Genomic DNA, 18804 nt, shown 5'->3' on the forward strand with positions numbered 1-18804 from the left:
TGTGATCCATTAACACTGGAGTAAGGGGTGGGTTCCGTTAACTGATATGATCCATTAGCATTGGAGTAAGGGGTGGGTTCCGTTAACAGAATGTTCTCAAGATAGTTGGGATGAGGGGTGGGTTCTCCGTAAACATCCTTAGGGCAATGACCTCTGCTATCCCTGTAAGGACGGTGGTCCTGACAAATCTATCCTTTAGGAAAATGGTCCCTGACACCCCAGAAAGGGAACAGCAACAGTGTAAAGCAACTATTGCACCGAATCCTGGGAAGCATGCCATGCCACCCATGTGTGGAGATCTAGAACTCGCAGGAGCCAGTTTTCTCCTCCCATCCTCTGGGTCCTGGGGATCAACCTCGAGCAGTCACATCTAAAACGAGTACTTTGACTTCTGAGACATTTCAGTGGCCCTCCATGATTTAAAGAGAGACACATTCGGGCAGGGGATGTAGCTGAGTTGGTAGGGCTCATGGAAAGCTTTGGATTTGATTCCCAACGCCACGTAAACGAGGCTTAAATCGTGCACACCCATAACCCGACCTGAAGGAGACAAAGACTGTTGGACAGTGGATCAGAAGTCCCAGGGAAGCCCAGGCTACATGAAAGCCTTCTCTAAGCAAATGAATACCTTCCAACCACATAAAAATAATCAGAATGCATCCCAATTTTAATCTATTATTGAGTTTGCAATATTAGGATGATGACCAGAAAAGAATTTCCCTGTAACTGACCTTCTTAGAGATTATTGGGCATATGGAAGAAGAAGGAATAGACGTTGCCCCTGAGCTCCTGAGGTCTGAGTGAAGGCTTCGGAAGGCTGTCCTCTAATGAGGCTTTGTTTCTCCACGTTATCTCTGAACCCATCCTGTCGATCCGGTTTAGCCCTCACCTAAAGCATCCTCCTTTGTAATTTGAGGACCACATGGTCACTGAAGTAACCTAGAAAAGCAAAAGGAGTTTGGGCCCACAAAGAAAACACATCGTTATGATCCCCAAAGTCCTTACAAAATGGCCTTAGGTCAAAAACACAATAGCTCTTACCTATATTTATAAGTTCTAATAATTGTTCTTGAAAACGACCATTGTATTAGATGCAAAATAATCTTCAAAAATCAATGATCTCCAAATCCTTTGTTTTGATTTTAAATTTTAGTATAGAAAGTTATATATTAATAAAAAGCTCACACACTGAAGTTAATCAGTACCCCAAATCAATGAACTTCTATGTAGCTAGAGTAGCCATTCAGAACAGAGGCTATGGAACGTCACATTAGATGTTGTGATTTCAGTGCCAAACACATTTCTATGCACCATTTTGTTGTCCATGATCACTATTTCTAGACTAAAGATAGGTCTGAATACTGAACATGAGGAAGTCTGCTAAAACAGTACTAACTCTGAAATTTATATAGAAACCCTCATTGATTTCATATTGATTGTTTGAGAAACTTAATGTTGTTTATTCTTATATACTTCAAAAAGAAATCTTTCCTGGAAGAATAATAATAATGGATAAGGTACCTTGCTTCAATCCAAGTATTAGTGGTCAAGACCAAAGCAGAGACGAAATATCTATTTCTCAACAGCGACACCTGCTGGGGCCAGAGAGGTATAGTTTAGCACTTCAAGAAGCAACTCCTATAGGCAGGACTGGAAGGCGCAGGAAAGCCAGGCTTCAAGAACCTTACAATAGGAGTCTTCAACTCTCACCTGCTCTCTGCTTGCAGATTAAAAGGTTATATTTCTCATTCTCACCAAAACATAACAAAAGAAGAGCCAAAAAATAGGAAAAGAACCCTCAAGTATAATAACTTGGTTTCCATTATTTGATGGCTTAAAAACATATTGATTTTCTTGGGACAGAATAATTCCAATTAATACATGTAGATATATCCCTACACACACACACACACACACACACACACACACACACACACACACGTCTACTCTTCCCCGTGGGTATAAATTTATCCCTCTGGTCCTTGAAGGTGGGCTGTACTGAGTGACCCATACCCACACTGGTATATAAAAAGGGCAATAGCAATAGCGTAACTACAATTAAGTCTACAGATGTTAAGCCTCACCTAGGTGAATAAGTGAACATCATCAATGACCTTATGTAGACGCCAGGCATCATTGGTGCCACATTGTTACACCAAACCTAAGCTAACCAGACAGCATCAATGAAGACTGAGGCCAATTTACTAAACACCTGTAAAAAAAAGTCTGCCCCTGTCAATCTAGGAAAAATAAAATGGAATTTGGAGAAACTTGCTACGCTAGATAGTTTTATGTCAAGTTGACACAGGATGAAGTCATCTGAGAAGAGGAAACCTCATTAAGAAAGTGCCTCCACAAGATCAGGCACCAGGCAAGCCTGTGAGGCATTTTCTTAATTAGTGATCAATGAAGTAGGGCCCAGTGCATTGTGGGTGGTGCCATCACTGGGCTGGTGGTCCTGGGTATAATAATAATAATAATAATAATAATAATAATAATAATAAATAATAGCAGACTGAGCAAGCCATGGAGGGTAAGCCAGTACACAGCACTCTTCCATGGATTCTGCATCAGCTCCTGCTCCCAGGTTCCTCTCCTGACTTCCTTCAGTGATGGACCATAACATGGAAGTATAAGCTACTTACAAATCGTTTCTCCCCAAGTAGCTTTGGATCATAGTGTTTCATCGCAGTGACGGAAACCCTAAGATATTTGCCCAAGGATTATGAGGTTCAAATTCAGTATCCTGCATGGATCTTTGTGTTGCAATGGGCAGTAGAAACCAAACCAAACCAAACCAAACAAACAAAAAAAAAAGAAACAAAACAAAAACACTTAGGGAAGCCAGTTTGATGAAAGCTTGATATTAGTTAATAAAACACCAATGCCAGTTTCTTGTTGTGAACAAATGTTCCACAGATTGGCATGAGGACACACCAACATGGACCAAGGGCAAATGAGAGCCCACTGTGTTCTCTTTATAACTCCCGTAAATTTACAAATACTCCAAAATGAAACTTTTGTTTCAGCAATATTATTTTCTCTATGCCCGTGCCCACGTTGTGTCCTGAGGATTAAACCTTACTTTTGAGAAACACATCGCACGCAGCTCAGTGTGTCCTCAGACGGGCACCATCTCTTATTTAGGTTGCAGTAGCAGCGTTTGACAGCCGGATTCTGTCCACCCACCAATGAGGAAACAGACTCGGGGTTTTTATTCCGCCTGACTGTTGCTATGCCAGGAGTAAGGACGAGAGCCCAGCTTCAGGGTTCTTATGTGCCATTGTGGGTTCTAACAGAAGTGATCGTCCTAGCAATGACTGGCACTGCTGCGGGGCTGCTGGATGTCTCTGTAACCTCGTGTCTTCATGCACGGATTCAAGGGCTGAAAACGGGACGGATGTTGAGAGAGAGAAAAAAAAATGAAATGAAAAAAAATGAGTCAAAACTTGAGCATTCTCAGACTTCACTATGAAGCCACACGGTCCCCTGGCATCTAAAATATCTCTGCCATCCTTCTAGGTTCATCTGAAATGTTTCTATGGCTTCTTCCACTTAGACCACTTTCCTTCATGCCTGCGTATCCATAGCAAAGTTGAGTCACGGCAGAAGGGGAGTACAGACTGGACATACACAATTCATGTTTAATTACATATAAAACTCCTCCCCTTAACCATTTCTTTTTCTGCTCAAATGTAATTGTCAAGCATATTTTAGTGAAAATGATTCAGTGTGGCTGGCTAGGTTAAATTACTTAGAAACCTCAAATTATATAGTGCTTCCCCAGACCAGCTACAGAAGCATGAAGTCACTTTCTACATTTTGAGAAAAGCAAGTCTCCTCTGCGCCAGTGTGAGATAGCCTGGTTTCATTCTGTTGGCTTTAGAGAGTAGAACTGACCTGGGGAACCTGCGGCCCATCTCCTGTCAGGCCTCTCAGTGGGAGCCTGGGACCTCACAAAGACCAGTCTATGACTGCTCTTTTCTTGGGCTCTTCTCTCTACTGACTGAGTGGCAGTGCTCACGACCCAATGAGTGAATTGCTTGCTCATAATGAACCCGTCCATCTCAGACACCAGGCAGTTCTTTAAGCAGACTGGCCTCAGAGTGCAAAGCAAATAAGCTACGTACAATGAGTATGTAAATCATCCTAAGTCACCTGTCCGTGGCTGGAAAATGACTGACATTTGCTAAGCAGTCATTGCTGATTGATGCTTTGCTCTGAAATCTAGGAGAGCCTCCCCAGACTGAGGTCTTGCTGCTTCTGGACAATTATTTCCGTAAGCTGACAGAATTGTGTCACATTAATATTTAAAATGAAAATCAACGATTGCTCTAGCACAGTGACAGAATGCTGATGTTGAGTGTCATCGGATTGCTTGTTAATATTAATTTGCAGTTGTGGAGAAATGGCTTAACAACCGAGCTACACATATATAATTTAAATATTGATTAACTGCGTCATAAATCTGTGCTCATGAAACAAATTGCTTTTAGCCATCTGTGTTTGATTTTTGTGGCCCTCCTTAGCATTTTTAAAACTCACAATATTTTAGTAACAGTGTGTACATTTTTAGTATATCTTCATTGTTATCGGATATTTCCCAGTTTTCTGATCAACCTAAATTTGTTTAGGAGTGATAGGTGCCATAAAATTCTTTGCTAAATTCCTTCCCTAAAATACATCACATATCAATACCCTTGGTATCAATAGCATCCTTACCACCTGTAATTCATTGGATATGTTTTAGGAATCTGAGGTTGACCTAAGAATTTAATTTCCATTACACAGAATAATGAGGCTAATTGAGTCCAGGTTAGTAGGATACTTGGTGTGAAATATTTCTTCTTTCCCGCGATCATAGTCAACCACTTGCAGTATGTTTATAATATCAACATGCATAGCCTGCCATGTTTGTAACACCACAGGAACGTGTAACACAAAGCAATGACCGCTGAAATCATAAAGAAGTGAAGTGAAATCAAAGCAACAGGCTAGAGGAACTGGTCAGGGAGAGGGAGGGCAGGCAAGGAAAGATCAAATGTTCCATTCTTCCACCTCATTTTAAGTGGGCTGTCACCAGAAGGTGTGAGACAGAGTTAGGCTGTGTCCTCCTGCTTCAGATAATCTGATTAAGCAATTTCTTTACTAGAATGTCCAGCTGCTTGCATTCTGGTTGGTTCCAGACATGGTCAAGTAGACAATCAAGATTAGCCATCACAGGTCAACACAAAGTCTGTGGATGTAGAAATCGCATATATAGAACTTTGTACTAGCCGCAATTTCAGATGTCTACCAAAGATTATACAAGTTACCCCCTGCAGATAAAGTGGTAGCTACCACACTGTCAAATGTGCCTATTAACGCTGTACCTTTTAAATTGAAATGAAAACCTTAAGAGCTGAAATAGCAAGCTCAATGTGCCAAGTTTAAAAACGAAATCATTCACTCCATTGAGATACACAGATGTACTGTTAAATTTTCTTCTTTTCCTTTCCATGTATTATCTGTGTTGTGAGTCCTGTTTTTGCCTTCTCCTTTCTAAATTTGGTACAGGAAGATTTAGATTCCCAGGATTTGATCCAATCCTTGTCTTCATCTGTGCATATCATCACACCATTCAGAAACTATTCAGAAACTAAGTTATCTATCATCCATCTGTTCAAAAACTTCGATGCGGTTCTTAGAGATTCTGGACAAAGACCTAGGCCCTACTTTCTCCAGCAAGTTTGACTTAGGCTGTGTGTTATACATTGGATTCATTAGTGCAGAAAAGAGGCTTTCAGTTTCTTACCTTTTCTTGCAAGTGGCCTCACCTGCCTATTTTACCTTTACCACAACTTCCAACTTCCATCTCTAACTCACTGCATAAATCTAATTGCCTAATTTGGATCCCTGACATCTTACTGCTAACTTGCCCTCACCCCCCTCCCAGTTGCAATCAGTCTCCACTGACTGCTGAAGTTAATTGGTTCTTACCCTTCTACTCCCACGCTAGTGCTGTGACTAATATCTTCACTACCTAGCTGGATTTTGCACCTTTCTTCTATGGATTACTTTCTTACCTGTCTCACAAACCACAAATTTATAGTTATTACATTGACTAGAAATAACTCTCCTGAGTTGTATGCTGTCAGGTCGGGTCTGTAAATCACGCTGTCTTGATCAATAGATGGGCATGCAGCCAAGGTGAGCTTGTGTCCAGACTCTGAATGTTGTGCAAAAAATGTTCTGCAAAAGCAGAAAAATGGACGGTGGTCCTAAAATCTGTCCAGCGGCTTCTCTCCCAAAGCCACACTGTCAGGTGATTTCCGTCCATGTTCTCAGCCTGCAGTTCTATGACCTGCCTTCTTATCTAGCCAATAAATTAGCCTAGGGATCAGGGCACAAAAAAAGTCATTTGTGATTCCTATGAGTGCTTGTATATCAAAGGCCCCATTACAATGCTTGCTCTTGGTAACAAGATTAGCATGTCATCAATTCTGTGTCAGCTATCCTTCTTCCTAGCCACCCATCTGAGCCCAGGAAGGAAGTAAAATAGTGTTAAGACCATGGATTCAACATCAGGCATTTCCTTACAGCTGTCTGTCACTAACTAGTGAGCACCCACTTTACCGAGGGAGGGCAGCCAAAGCAGGGCCTCTGAATATTCATATACCCCTGGAGGATTGGATGCATGGGACAATTCGACTTCTTCCATTAGGAAGAAAGGAATATTTCATTCTTTCCAGCTAACCTCATACTGGAAGGAGCTTGATTTTCTGCTCCTCACCAATTACTGAATACTGTCTACATCCCCATAATATCACATACAGCTTGCTTCTTACATAAAACTTTACCTTGAAAGAAAGACTAAACATGTGGACTTCATTAGTCTTGGTAGATATTTCACTTTGAAGAAGGAACTGCCTATACTGTAGAAACTATCCACAGCCTACTAGAGGAACAGCCAGGAGATGGGATCTCATTAGTTTAGGGCCCATGCTTAGACTAGACTTCATTACCTTTGTTCATTACCTCCCATTATATATAATCTAGAAACAAAGTGTGTGTGTGTGTGTGTGTGTGTGTGTGTGTGTGTGTGTTTTAAATGGGACCTTTCATCATAGTACTCTCTGTATGAAAAAAAACCTATAATATAATCATCTTAACCCCAATATTGGAACTTCAACCTCCTCAGACATCTTGGTGCTTACAATTGACAAAGACAAGGTCTGGCATTGAAAGATATTAGGACCTTAAGACAGAGTATCCGTAGGGGCTGAGAGCCCCTTATGACACTGGGTGAATAGACCGAAAGAGGCTTAGGTAGATGTGTGGCAGATCCTCAGGGGAATTGGACTTAGCTGTGGAGTGTGGGGGCTAAGAGGGGACCTGGAGAGCCGCCGTGCTCTAGGGCAAATGAAAAGCAAACTGAGGAACCCTCATGCAGCAGATCCATCAAGGGCTCAGCTTCTCTTTGTGCGACCATGTAAGTCACCTCGCTGGCTAGCAAACTTTGATCAGCTAGGGGACCGTTGCTGGAATGAGAACTGTAGCGTTTGCCCCGTTCTCTTCTATCTTTTCTCTCTTAAGGAACAGCTTCTGAGATTGGTAATTGACAGTTACCTTTCCATGCAGACTGCACTATATGCTATGAGGCTAGCTGTGACAAAAGTGAGAAACACAGCTAAAAGCTTCACTTGAATGGAATACAAAGCCAGATTAGACTGAGGGTCTCCTGCGTGCAAGTAATGACCAAAAACATACTGTTTTTATAAATCATGAGGGACTTAGAATAGGAATTATATTTCTACTGCTATGGACTTTGCATGGGAGAGTAATAAATTCTTTTTAAGAAGTGGTGGGAAAAGAGTTATTTGAGAGGAATATGAAAGATATATAGAGGTTGATACAGGTCACAGGTCTGACATCCTTGGAAAAGTGGGCTTTGGTCTGAATGATGGGTTGCCCTAAAATTCAGACACTGACTTCCTGACCTCCAACAAAGTTTGGAGGCTGAACCTGGAGATATGATTACATCATGAGGACCTGTAGCCTTATAAGAGACCTTGGAGAGCCAGCTCAGCCTCCTTTCTATCAGATGAGTCAGGCAGCACCAGTATGTCCATTTGTGGACACCGGCAAGGGATGCCCAGCAGACTCCAGGTCTGTTGGCGCCTTGATCCTGGACCGTTCATCCTCCAGAACAACGAGAATTAAGTTTCTCTTGTTTCTAAACTAACATGTATAGACTTTTTGCTGAGACATCTGTAAAAGACTAAAGTAGGCTGCAGGGGTTAGAACGTGGAGAGTTGAAATTTGTGATGTGTTTGTGCCCAGTAACACATTACGGCAAGATTGTTGGCATGGAGCAAATGCCTAGGAATAAGACCAGGGCGATAATGTGAATCTGAACATGTAGGTCGAATTGAGAAGGTTCATTAACACCATCCCAATATAGCCATTATTAATAAATCATGTTATTTAAATCAAAAAGTGATAGCGGAGGCTGGAGAGATTGCTCACAGGTTAGGAGCACCGGCTGCTCTTGCACAGGCTCTGGCTTCAGTTCTCAGGAGCCACGTGGTGCTCGCAACCGTCTGTAACTCCAGCTCCTGGGGATGTGACGCCCTCTTCTGGCTTCAACAGGCATTGCATGTATACAGTGAAAAAATATATACAGGCGAAACAGTTTTTTTTGTTCAAGGTTTTCCAGCTACACTGGCTTTTTTTTTTTTTCAGTTTGCAAGAAAGCAAAGTTCCTTTTTTTTTTTTTCCTGGGCTTTTACATGTAGGGTTTATCGGATTGGGGGATTTCTCACGGTTCTGAATCGCCTCCAAATCTCAGATAAAAGGCCAAGTCCTTGCAAGTAACGGTCTTGCCTCTCACTTCTTTTTCCTCTCTTCATTGTCTTCTGTATATTGTCTTGGCCCAACAACGTTTTTTAACTCCTTTGTCTCAGTGCACAAAGTAGATTGCCCGGCGCACACCAGAGGCCCTCCACAAACTTTACCTTCCAGATGCTTTTGAGATAAATCCAGATGAATTCAGATAACGGAATTTTATTAGAATCGGTTCTATTGACCACGTGTGCCAGCTACTGGTTTCAGCGTATTTTACATTATTAGTACAGCATTTTTTAGATTTAGATTCCTGAAGTCCCTTTCAGCACCTACTATTTCTTCTCCCCTGAATGTGTCCTCGCCTCCTCCTAGGATTTTTAAAGGAAACAACCTGTCTGGTCGCAGCGCGCATGCGCCGCCGGATGTGCGCACGCGCTGGCGGGTGCGCACGCGCAGTCCTCCCATTGCGCCGGGTCTGTCCGCAATGGCGGACGCCGGCGGAGAAGTGGCGGCGGTCCCCGCCTCCGGGCCGGCCGACAGCCTCGGTAATGGAGCGGGCGCGACGCCCGCGCAGCCCAACCACCCGCTGTCGCGCAAGCTGCACAAGATCCTGGAGACGCGGCTGGACAATGACAAGGTAACCGGAAGGGGGCGGGGGCGCCGGCAGGGACCTGCGACCTTCCCGACCCGGGCGCAGGGAGACGTTAGCTGTGCGCCGGTATTTGTGCGCCGCCCCTGCTGTGCTCTTTACACGAACACCTACCCGCACAGCCTCCCCGACCCTTCTAGAAGAGACCGGGCAGCTCTTCTCCGAGCTGGCTGTCCCTTCTGCAGCGTTGAGTAGCCAGGTATATACGTGGCACAAACACACACACACACACACACACACACACACACACGCGTAAAGCGAGAGCTCTAAAGTGGTGGGTTAAGTGAAAATAAGCGGTCAGCAAGAATTTGACTCTTACGTATTTAAAAACAATCCTTAAAATGTTGACTGAAATGTAAAGCTCAGGACTAGATAGGATTGTGACAGGCTACCAAAAAATGGATTGAATAGGATAGCTTTAGATAGCAAGCACGGTGTTTGAAGAAGAAACTACGGAACACTTCTCAGAAGTCAGCCTTAATCCCGCAAAACCAAACCGGAACAGAAACAACGTCGGGGTCGTTGATTTGTGTGGTTCACTGCCGGCGTGATCAATAACAGCCTTTTGAATCCCGGTGAGATGACATTACACCCAATAAGAGTGCGATGGCAACTCTAAAACTACAAACCCTGCTGCAAGGATTGATCAGCACAAAGAGCTCATTTCTCCAGCCCTCCAGACTGCCTGACACAAGAGCAGCGCTCCGAAAGTTGAATGATTTGAGCTGTCAAGTTTTGCCTTATCCACCCCATTTATCTTCACTTCTTCAAACATCTCAACAACTTTTTAGCGGGGAAACCACTTCCACAACCAACAGAATGAATAAAATGCTTTCCAGGAGTTCACTGAATCTAAAACATAGATGTTTGTATTACATAAGTAAATATTTCTCATTGGCAATAATGTGTCAGTTGTAATGGTTCCTGTTTTAATTAATGAAGGTGTTTGAACCAAGGTATGATGATTTAAAATTCACTTTCCAAAATCAGTTTCTTTTGCACCAACCTAATATAAACGTCCATATTTTTATCTCATGAAAGTTGCTGCCATAACTTCCTATACTTTGTTGCTTAAGTTACCTAAATCTCTCAGGAGAGATACTAATTGCATACAGAATCGCTGTCGAAGCAATTCTGCTGTATATTACCTTGTACATATGGGATTATATGTTATATATAAGTATATTGTTCTTGTGTTCTGGAAGTAAGTTTGCTGCTTAGTAATTAGAAAGATGGACACTATTGGAGTTGTTTACTGGAAATGAGTCCATTAAAAATAATTTCACTGAGCTTTGACCGGGTATCAGGAACCGTCTAAAAGTCAGCCCTGGTGATTTTCCTCTGTTGTCACTTGCACAGGAGATGTTGGAAGCTCTCAAGGCACTTTCAGCTTTTTTTGTTGAGAACAGTTTGCGGACTCGGAGAAATTTACGTGGCGACATTGAGCGTAGGAGCCTGGCTATCAATGAGGAATTCGTGAGCATTTTCAAGGAGGTGAAGGAGGTACGAAAGTGTGTTTCGCCTTTATAGGGAGCTATGTGTTTGCTGTTTTGATAAGTTTTTTAACATTAAATTGCAATGTTAGATGATAATGTAATGTGATCAAAGAGAAACCAACATAACTCCGTTTTTATTTGAATTATTGTGATTTCTGCATTCTTTACTTCTATTAAAAAGTTGTAATGTTTACTTTGAGAAATTATCTTAGGAATTGTAAGTTTTTGTTCTGTTTTGTTTGTTTGAGAGAGAATTTCTCTGTGTAACAGCCTTGACTGTTACAGTACTCACTCTGTAGATCAGGCTGGCCTTGAACCCACAGAAATCCGACTGCCTCTGCCTCAAGTGCTGGGAATAAAGTTGTGCACCACCACCACCCAGCTAGGAATTGTAACTTATTAATAAAAAAATAACATTTCTCTGAATAGTTTTCCATAGGAAATATTTTCCCATTTCATGCACTGCTCAGATGATCTTTTCTTCATTGGAGATTGATTAGTATTGAGTTACTTTTGTTATCTCCTAAAGTACATATGGTTTTTTTGTTTTGTTTTGTTTTTTTGTATACAGTGTTCTGCCTGCATGTATGCCTGCATGCCAAAGAAGGCACCAGATCTCATTACAGATGTGGACCACTATGTGGGTGCTGGGAATTGAGCTTAGTACCTCTGGAAGAGCAGTCAGTACCCTTAACCTCTGAGCCATCTCTCCAGCCCTCAGCACTGTGTGTTTTAACTTTGTGTAGACATCTTTGAAAAGTACAGGTTCATCACAGTTGTTACCTATATACCCTTTCCATTCTTGGCTAAAATTTAAGTTTTCATTTGCTTAGAGAATTCCTGACTATCCTGTGTATGTTGTACATTTACTATTTTGTGCTCTGATTTTTTTCTTTTTTCAATTTTAAAAATTAACAGCTAAAAATATATATATGATTCTACATATACATATAAATTTGAAGAGGTTAGGTCTAGCTAATATATTTATTACCTGTGTAGTTATTCTTATGTTGATGTATAAATAATATTATTTATAATTCATATTTCATATTATAAATATATTCATATTTATAATAGTCATCTGATATTTTTGATTTTTATATACCCTCTAGAAGAAGTGGACCAGTTTCTTTACACCTTTATAACAGTAGATATTCTTCTTTTTAATCATTTCCAACTTGAAATATGGATTCTCCTTTCTTTCATTACAGATATTTATTATACATAATGATGGATTTCATAATGATCTTTTGTTTTGCTTTGACAAAACAATAGAAACTGTGGAATTTGGCCTAAAAAGGGGAACTGTCTTTATGTTATATACATAGTTGATACTATTTTTTCCCGTTTCAGGAACTCGAAAGCATTAATGAAGATGTCCAAGCCATGAGCAGCTGTTGTCAGGACATGACAAGCCGGTTACAGGTGTGTCACAGTGGCTGGGTTTCAGTGAAGCTCCTGGTAGAAGGTTTCAGAAGTGTCAGGACATCTGACATGTATGTAGGAAGTCTGTGTATAAGTGTCATAGTTTTAAAAGAGCCCAAACATATAAATGAATGCCCTTGTGTTTCTTTTCGTGATGGCTTCTTAATATTAGTTAACTCCAAGAGCCTTTATATTTTGTCTAAGCTGTGAAGAGTTATCTGTAGACTATTGGTAAGTCTTTGAGATCTCTGCTGCCAGAGTTCAGCAGGAACAAGTTCTTCAGGAACTTGTAGCAAATATTTAGAGGAAAACAGTAAATTCTTCAAAAATATAAATTTCTGTACACAATATTTATCATAGAATAAAAATACAAATTTTCCTCGGGTTCTCTCTAGCTGACGGGTAAGTCTGTACAAGGTAAAATGTCTTCATGTCAGACTACAGAAGGGTAGATGTTAAGCTTTAAGGGAAACTATCAAGCAGTGTAGGCATTTGGAGACACTGTTGGACGTGGAGACTCAGTCGTAGCAGAGTGTCTAGAGCTGCCACATTCAACTTTATTCCTAAGAGTCAGTGGCATACTGGACCATGGTTTCGGTATTTCTTAAAAATATCAATAGAGGTCAGCTGCCATCATTCTCTGACAGGGTGTTTAGGAAGCAGAAAGACAGAATTCCAACTGAGAATAGACTTTGCAGGAAGAAGGTAGAGGCCTTAATTGCCTCCAGGTCCAGAGAGAGACCTGATCCACAGAAGCTGGACTCTTCGGTGTAATGTTACAGCATGAAAATGACCCGTTCCCTTGAGATGCTCAATCTGGCTTCTCTTTTAACTGGCTGACTCCCTCTGCTCTGCGTGTTGCTGTCTGTTACAGTGAACTGTACGGTGTGCACTGGCTGACTCCCTCTGCTGTGTGTGTTGCGGTCTGTTACAGTGTACTGTGCGGTGTGCACTGGCTGACTCCCTCTGCTCTGCGTGTTGCTGTCTGTTACAGTGTACTGTACGGTGTGCACTGGCTGACTCCCTCTGCTCTGCGTGTTGCTGTCTGTTACAGTGAACTGTACGGTGTGCACTGGCTGACTCCCTCTGCTCTGCGTGTTGATGTCTGTTAGGGGCACTGTACGGTGTGCACTGGCTGACTCCCTCTGCTGTGTGTGTTGCGGTCTGTTACAGTGTACTGTGCGGTGTGCACTGGCTGACTCCCTCTGCTCTGCGTGTTGCTGTCTGTTACAGTGTACTGTACGGTGTGCACTGGCTGACTCCCTCTGCTCTGCGTGTTGCGGTCTGTTAGGGGGCACTGTACAGACTCACTGGAGACTTGGTTTGTTCATAGTTCTGGCTCAGTGTCTTTGCATGACATGGACCCTGTGTCCCTCCCATCCTTGGCCATTTGTTTTTTCTTTCATTGCTGTTGTCCTAAATTTTTTATTACATTAATTTGTGTATTATTTTGTGTGTGTATCTGTGGTATATGTGTGTAAGCTGGAGAACAGTTTTGTGAGTTGTATCTCTTCATTTACTATGTAGGTTCTGGAGAGCAAATGCAAGTCTCCAGGCTTGCAACCAGGTCTGTCTCCAGTGCCTGTGTCTTCCAGCTCTGAGACTTCATTCCCATCACCTGCACTTTTGTGCCCTCTGTAGACCAGCGATTTCATTCATAGCCCGTTTAGAGGTCTCATGGTGTGCAGCTCACAGGTCCACAACTGAAGCCATGTTACTGCCCTGAGATTGCTCTCCCATACTTCTGCTTTGCTGAGAAACATGCAGATACTGTCACCTTCTGTGTTCCAGCATCATGCATGTGTTGAGACCTCTGAGGGAGCGCCTCTTGTAAAGACAGCTCAGGAGCCTTGAAACATCCATGCCAATTACCTGGGCCTTTTGAGCTCTTTGCCATTTGTCCAGACTCCAGGAAGGGTAATACTAATTTAATGCAATTATAATATACTGAAGTTCTCTGTATTTATAATTCCAGGCAGCAAAAGAACAGACTCAAGATTTAATAGTAAAAACCACTAAGCTTCAAGCAGAAAGGTAAGTTTTTCTTTATACCGTCACCTCCTTATTAATGCAGATTAAATGGAACGTGGTAAATAATGCTAAGTCAAAATGAAAATAATGCACAATGTGATTCAAGGTTCACAGAGGGACCTAAGTTTCTAAACTTTGTCTAATAATTTAACATAAAAAAATCATTGGGAACATTATACCTGGTTCTTAGTTTTTAGAGATTATTTCTGTTTTGGAGTGGAGGTCACTGTTTTTGGAATCAGTTGTAATGATAAGGCATATGATCAATCAGGATGGCAGGGACACCATTTTAATGAATGAAACCACAGGGAGATTGATTCTCCTCATGCCTAATAACTGGGGCTAAAGAGAAGTCTAAAATCAGCTCCAAAGAAGATTGTAAGTAAAATGTTTAGTTTCTGTTGTTTCAGGGAATTTTATGATGCATTGTGATTACTTTAAACCTGTGAAACAAGTATTGGTGCTTTATCTAAAAATTAAAATACATAAAATGACTTTTGGATAATAGAATATACACCTTTTAGCTCTGTGTAGAGCTAAATCCAGGTTTTTACTTCAAACACTAATGGAACCCCTTAATTAACTACGCAGAGCCACCATACCCAGCTGTATATCCATTATGTATGCAGCTCCAGATCCAGGCTTCACGCACCAGGAGTGTTGAGTTGCTGCTCAGGCAGCTCTGGCAGTGAGTGACTGGCCTGTGGATGGAAACCCTTCCAGTTCCGTGGCCCCTGCAGGCTGCCTTCTAGGGTAGAGCATGCCTTCTCCCATTGCCAGCTACCCCACTTATGTTACGTCCAGATGGAAGAGTTTACAATATTGTTTTTATTGTCAAGCAGAAGAGTGGTATATTAGGGTTCTCTATACATAGAAAGATTTATTAGAATGACTTACAGACTGTGGTCCAGCTAATCCAACAGTGGCTGCCTATGAGTGGAAGTTCCAAGAATCCAGAAGTTGTTCAGTCCACGAGACTGATGTCTCAGATGGTAGATGCTGGAATCCTGAAGAAGTAGAATGTAATATCAGCAAAGGGATGGACTTGCTAGCAAGGCGAGAGCAAGCAGGTAAAGAGAGAGCTTTCTTCTTCCCCATCCTCATATAGGCTGCCAGCAGAAAGTGTGGTCCAGATCAAAGGTCAAAGATCTGGATTAAAGGTGTGTCTTCCCACCTCAAAGATCCAGATTAGAACTGAGTCTTGCAATTTCAAATGATTTAATTAAGAAAAAAAATCCCTTACAGGTGTGGCCAGTTATTTGGGTTTAGTTAATTCCAGATGTAGTCAGGTTGACAACCAAGAATAGCCATCACAAGTGGGGAAGGCCAGAACAGAGACATGACCTTTTTTTAACTTACAAGCTCTTGACCTTTCATTCTAACATAAATTAATTCTAACAAAAAAAGACATAAATTCTAATAAATAAAGACAAACAGAACTAACTTTTTGTTTGCTATGTATTTCATGTGAAAGCTTTTAGGATACATTAATGACTAAGAAACTGCTTAAAATCAAGAGCACATCTCTGTCTTGGAGAACAGCTTTTGTAAGAGGCTGTGTAAGTTAGTAATACAGGTGCCATTTGTGAACATAGTCCTTCCTTCCCATAATGAGCAATACCTTTCACTGTGTGCAGACTGGAGGGCAGAGCAGTATCAGCTAGCTCTGTTGCCGGCATGCCTGATGAGCTTGGTCATGTGCCTGCTGATGGTCCTGCAAGGCTTTCAGAGATGTTGAGACTTTCACTAGTCAGCGATATCATTTGCTTTGTAGTTGTACAAAAGCACAATCTACTTTGTTTTTCTTGTTATAGCCAAAGACTAGAAATCAGAGCGCAAGTAGCAGACGCCTTTTTATCCAAGTTCCAGCTGACTTCTGACGAGATGGGTCTTCTCCGAGGCACAAGAGGCGGCCCTGTCACTGAGGTGCGTGTGCTAGCTGTTTACAGTGTAGCAATTACAAATACTACAGAGAAGATGAGATTCTAAAAGCTAATTTTCCCATCTAATTTGAGGTTAAGGCATGTATATTAATTAGTTTTTTGTTTTTTGTTTATTTTGAAGTTATTCATGTTTTTTGAAGTCAAAGTACAACCTAACTAGAAACAAACAACAGAAAACCCTCCATTCCCCTTTTCCCACCTCTGCCCTTTGTGAACTAGTTCTGCTTGTTAACTGCTCCTATGCAAACTGTATTTATAGATCTATGTTTAAAAGGATAGATATTTTTTACTCATTCTGGTGTGGTATCACATACCTTTAATCCCAGCATGCTGAGGACCAAGGCTGGTGAACTCTTGAGTTTGAGGCCAGCCTGATCTACAATGGGTGTTTCTGAAATGGAATACAGGATGTAGCCCGTTACATCACCTCTTTCCGTGTAAACAATGCATATCTATGTTTTCTTTATTCCCAATTTGACCAGGATAATAATACATTGCTTACTTCCATAACTTTTTGTCTTTCTTAAGTTGCAATATTGCTCCTCATCTTTTTTTTTATGCTTTGCCACACTTTGCAAACTGAATGAATCATAAAACCTCTCAAACGGCTATTTCCTTTCTTTTTGATTTTTTTGTTTTCCTTAAAGTCATTCAGTTTGTCCAGAAAGAACGTTCTGTCTCCTAATCGCTAAAGCTCCCTCCGGTGTATTCTTCCAGCTGAGTCCTGTCTGTTTAGTGAGCGTCTTCTGTTCTTACCTCCTGGGTGAGGGAGCACAGGTGCACATGGAGCAGAGACCGCAGCAGCGATCGCAGGGTGGCGCTGCTCCTGAGTATCCAGGCTTGCTCTGCTTAGAGTCTCAGTCCATCTGACGGCTTACAGTCCTCTAACTTGGCTGTGTGCTTGCTGAGGGCAGGGACTTACTTAGTCTTCACACATTTTTCATTACTGGTAACTAGCATACTGTTTGTTACACTTTCCATATTCTACAGCTGAAGTGGGATTAAATGGGAGAAAGGGGACTTGTGAACTAGGTGTGGCTTGTGAGCAGGTACTGAGGAAGCCAGCTTTGACCCTGACAAATTAATAGGCACCAGCCATATGTTAATGAAGAGCCACAAGTTCCTCTTGCCAGAGTTAAGAACAACTCCATTGAGCCAGTAGGGACTTTCTTCTAGCTTCAGAGAGACTGGGAACTTTGGACTAAATGCCTAACCATGGGGAAAGGACTTTCTCAGCACCAGACCCTCCATTATAGAATGTTGCAGTTTTTGTATGGCTTAGTTTATCCAATACCTAAGGTTTAAAGTGAGCAAAGACGAAGCTGGAGAAACACTGCTGTGAACCTGAGTGGACCTTAGGGTTCATAAATCTTGCTTAGTTATCAAGCAGATGTCACTCACCTAAATTTTCCAGCATCTTGGTGGTGCTTGTGTGGGAGTAGGCAGAGTTATCACGCTATATGGTTCCACGATGGCTGGGATTTTTTCCAGAGAATTATTTTGTTTTAAGAAGCTGCCATTTTATACATTTTTAATCTTCAGAACCCACACAAAATTTCCCAAAGGAAAAAACATAAGGGAACTCCCTTAACACATAGTGAGACTCATTATAAATGAAGGTAAAAGGTGCTGGAGAATCAATCAAAGTCGAAACGCTGCAACTTGGTCAAGCGGCAGTAGTCGCCATGCGATCCACGCCAGGCGCTGGATTGATGTCGGTCTTAAATGTGAAGAAATACCTATTATGCTTCCTTAGCAGTGCAGCTGACTTCACTAGACTTAAGACAATAAGACTTCACTAGGATGGGCAGAATTTTGTCCCATCTTTGTAGTGATCTTTTATTTCAGAGTAGTGTAGTTTTCCTGAAAACACAGATCTTAATGACATTTTTAATTTTAAAGGACTTTTTCAAGGCATTAGGAAAAGTGAAACAGATTCATAATGATGTCAAAGTTCTTTTGCGAACCAACCAGCAGACGGCAGGGTGAGTAGCTGCTCATATGTGTTAACTTTTAGAGTCATTCTGGGTTCTTTGTGAAACTATATTCTCTGAAATAGGAATTTAATCTTCACTGCCTTTGGGAAAGTTCCACTTTGGGAAGTGGAAGTTCATAGTCTTATATATTTGACTGAAAAAAGAGTTGGAATTAACTGATGGAATTAAAATTTGACTCTTATTTAATTGTAAAAAAAATGAAAAAAATACATAAAATGATAAAATTAAGGGCCAAATTGTCATGTAATTAAACAAATGATTAGATTCTTAGATACAACTGTTGACTAAAGTTTACATTGTAATAACCTTTTAATTTTCACTTAAGTTTGGAAATTATGGAACAGATGGCCTTGCTTCAAGAAACGGCTTATGAAAGACTTTACCGATGGGCTCAAAGTAAGTGGCCTTTTTTGCATACTAGTACTTCTTAAAATTTC

General features: G+C 41.4%; 1 protein-coding gene across 1 annotated transcript in view; it reads left to right on the forward strand.

Annotated features, from left to right (window-relative positions):
• The first annotated feature begins 9291 nt into the window (after positions 1 to 9291).
• The window catches only part of Cog6 (component of oligomeric golgi complex 6), a 38948-nt gene continuing 29435 nt past the window's right edge, over positions 9292 to 18804 (forward strand). Inside the window, exons 1-7 of the mRNA XM_038347797.1 lie at positions 9292 to 9463; positions 10835 to 10978; positions 12325 to 12396; positions 14372 to 14430; positions 16242 to 16353; positions 18273 to 18355; positions 18693 to 18763. Of these exons, the coding sequence (XP_038203725.1) occupies positions 9311 to 9463; positions 10835 to 10978; positions 12325 to 12396; positions 14372 to 14430; positions 16242 to 16353; positions 18273 to 18355; positions 18693 to 18763 (694 nt within the window). The 5' untranslated portion in view covers positions 9292 to 9310. The remainder of the gene's footprint in view (positions 9464 to 10834; positions 10979 to 12324; positions 12397 to 14371; positions 14431 to 16241; positions 16354 to 18272; positions 18356 to 18692; positions 18764 to 18804) is intronic.

The sequence above is a fragment of the Arvicola amphibius genome, chromosome 11 (assembly GCF_903992535.2).
Source record: "Arvicola amphibius chromosome 11, mArvAmp1.2, whole genome shotgun sequence".
Lineage (NCBI taxonomy): Eukaryota > Metazoa > Chordata > Mammalia > Rodentia > Cricetidae > Arvicola > Arvicola amphibius.